The sequence below is a fragment of the Phodopus roborovskii genome, unplaced genomic scaffold (assembly GCF_943737965.1).
Source record: "Phodopus roborovskii unplaced genomic scaffold, PHOROB, whole genome shotgun sequence".
Taxonomy (NCBI): Eukaryota; Metazoa; Chordata; class Mammalia; order Rodentia; family Cricetidae; genus Phodopus; species Phodopus roborovskii.
Window position 1 is genome coordinate 19,593,439 of NW_026126482.1, and position 2,423 is coordinate 19,595,861.

Below are 2,423 nucleotides of genomic sequence, written 5' to 3' on the forward strand. Positions count from 1 at the left end.
AGGTCTCGGGGTCTCTTTATGCCCTGGAGAAGGAAAAAGCCACATACTGTAAAGACCTATAATGTCTCAGAAATCTCTCTATTTGTGGAATAATTGATGGCATGGCATTCAGACTTATTATGAATTATATTTCATGGTTAGAGAGAGCAAGTTTTTCACTTTGTTGTTTTTGCTTTGGATTCTGCCATAATTCCAGATTTGCTGCATTTTTATGACATGCATTTATGGATATTTCACATGAAAAGTCTCCATAGACTGGTCACTGGAAAGCCTCCAGGAAAGACAATTATTAACATTTCCTATGGGCTCTATAATGAGACATGTAGAGCATTTTCTAATCAAGTTTTTCTTTTTTCTTGCCTCAATTTTATTTGTAAAAACAGCATAGGGCACAGGTCATCTGCAGATAGTGAGTAGATGTGTCACACCAGTCCATCTGTCTTCACAGTGGCAGAAACCTTTTCTATGGGGTCTTGGCGCCCTTGGGAGCCTGAGCTGGAGCTGCAGCCTGGGCCTTAGATGGAGCTGAGGCCTCTGCCTTGGTTTGAACCTTGGGCTTTGGTTGGCAGAGCCTACGACCCTTGGGCATGTAGTTTCTAATCTTATTCCCAAGCTTGGGGTGAGCGATGAAATCCAGAAGGCTGAGTTTGCAGCCGGGACACTTTCGCAACTTGGGTTTTACCACCTTGGGCTTCACAAGAGCTTTGATGGCCTCTGCGCATGCACTCAGTGCCTTCACGCTGTTTGCCTGCATGTTCTTCAGGCCTTTCTTGTTGTGTTTCATGGTAAAGTGCATGTTCCTCAGGAACTTAGGGTCAATCCCCTTAATTAATTCGTATCTTTGTGATCGGGTTTCTTGATGCCATTTCTGTGCCATTTCCGGGACTAGTTGTGTGTGGTGTGGTTCTTGGACTTGGCCATGTCTGAACGGTATCCGACGGCTCCCGAAGTGCCTGGGACCGGAAGATAAAGAGGAAGGCCACAGTGAAGCATGGGAAATAGGCTCTAATCAAGTTTTTTTTTTTTAAACAAAACAAAACAAAAAAAAACAGAAAGTTATCATATTCCTTAACTCTGGTATTGTCTTTCTCACCATTGAAACATATACCAAAACTAATGTCTCTAGCTTTTTAGTGAGTGTTAAAATGAATGAAGACCACTCACAGAAATACTTTACCTCTTTTTATGAAAGTGGTAAGAATAAACAGATAACCATTTAATTTCTTGGAAACACTGAGAATCATAGGTTATAAAGTAAGGACACATGCTGTTTCAACAGTGTGAGCATAGTATTCTAATGTTTGAGTTTGAAGAGGAATGTTAGCCCTCAGTAGGAATTCACCTTGTGTTTAAAGTAACTTGAAGATATCTAATCTGAGAGGCTAGATTAAGAGTTTTGCTTCTCCAAAGAGGATCATTCCCCCGACACACACTGATGTCTTCAGCCATACTGACTCTGGACAGACAGTGTTTGTCCTGTACTTAGAGATCAACCACCACAGAAGCCTCTGAACATGCCAGGACTTGGCATTAATGACCGACAGCTTAGACATGTGAACAAGAGATGCATGACTTCAGGAGAGGTTCATGAAAGGGTATAGCTTCCTCACTTCACTGAAATCCCCTGTATGTAACTGTGTTAAGTTCAAGTCCTTCACCCACTTTTAATGTTTCAGGATAACTACTGCTGAACTTAGGTGTCTTTTTTTTTTTTTTTTCAAGCTGAAGTTCACATCAAGGATCACATAATCTACCTACTTCTTGATTCTAGATAGCTTTCACTTTTTTTTATCCCTTAGTATTTTCCATGCCTAGGCCTTGGGGTACTTGCCTTCTCAATACCTACGACTACCCTCCCTGGGTCCCTGATTCTCTCCTTGCTCTGACCTGCAGTGAATGTATATGTTGTGGGTGTTTTGCTTTGACTACCTGGGCTTCTGAGAGCTGACTCACATGGCCTCGGGCCAGCAGCATATTCCCAGACAGCTGTCAGATTGGCAGTCTTGACCCAGACTATGACCGCAGAGCTTCTGTCCTCAAACCCTCTGAAGCTGGGAGACCTTGGGAGCAGGGTAGTGAGGTAACTTCCTTGGGAAGTTTTCATAAGAAAAGCTGAACAGACTTGCTTAGATAGTCAGAGTCTAGACTGGCACTCAGAGGTCGCCTTTGCAAGTGTACGATCCTTTCCAAAGATACCACAAACCAGCCAGTGCCAATGTAGAAGCAGAAACTATCTGACTGTCTCCCCTTATGTTCAGTCCCAAGATTTCTGGGTCAAGATCCCTGTAAAGACACTAGGAATGAAGGAAATGGCCAACTCAGGCTGTCTGAGGGCCAATCTGCCTGGGAGAGTTTCAGCCCTAAAAGACGGGTGGGTAGCTAGAAACACAGATGACAACTGGACAGGGAGATCTTGAAATGCT

General features: G+C 43.3%; 1 protein-coding gene across 1 annotated transcript; it reads right to left on the reverse strand.

Annotated features, from left to right (window-relative positions):
• Window positions 1–463: 463 nt before the first annotated feature.
• Window positions 464–877, reverse strand: LOC127229428 (60S ribosomal protein L29-like). Its single transcript, XM_051194551.1, has one exon. The coding sequence runs from the start codon at window positions 875–877 to the stop codon at window positions 464–466; it is 414 nt and encodes a 137-aa protein (XP_051050508.1).
• Window positions 878–2,423: the final 1,546 nt, after the last annotated feature.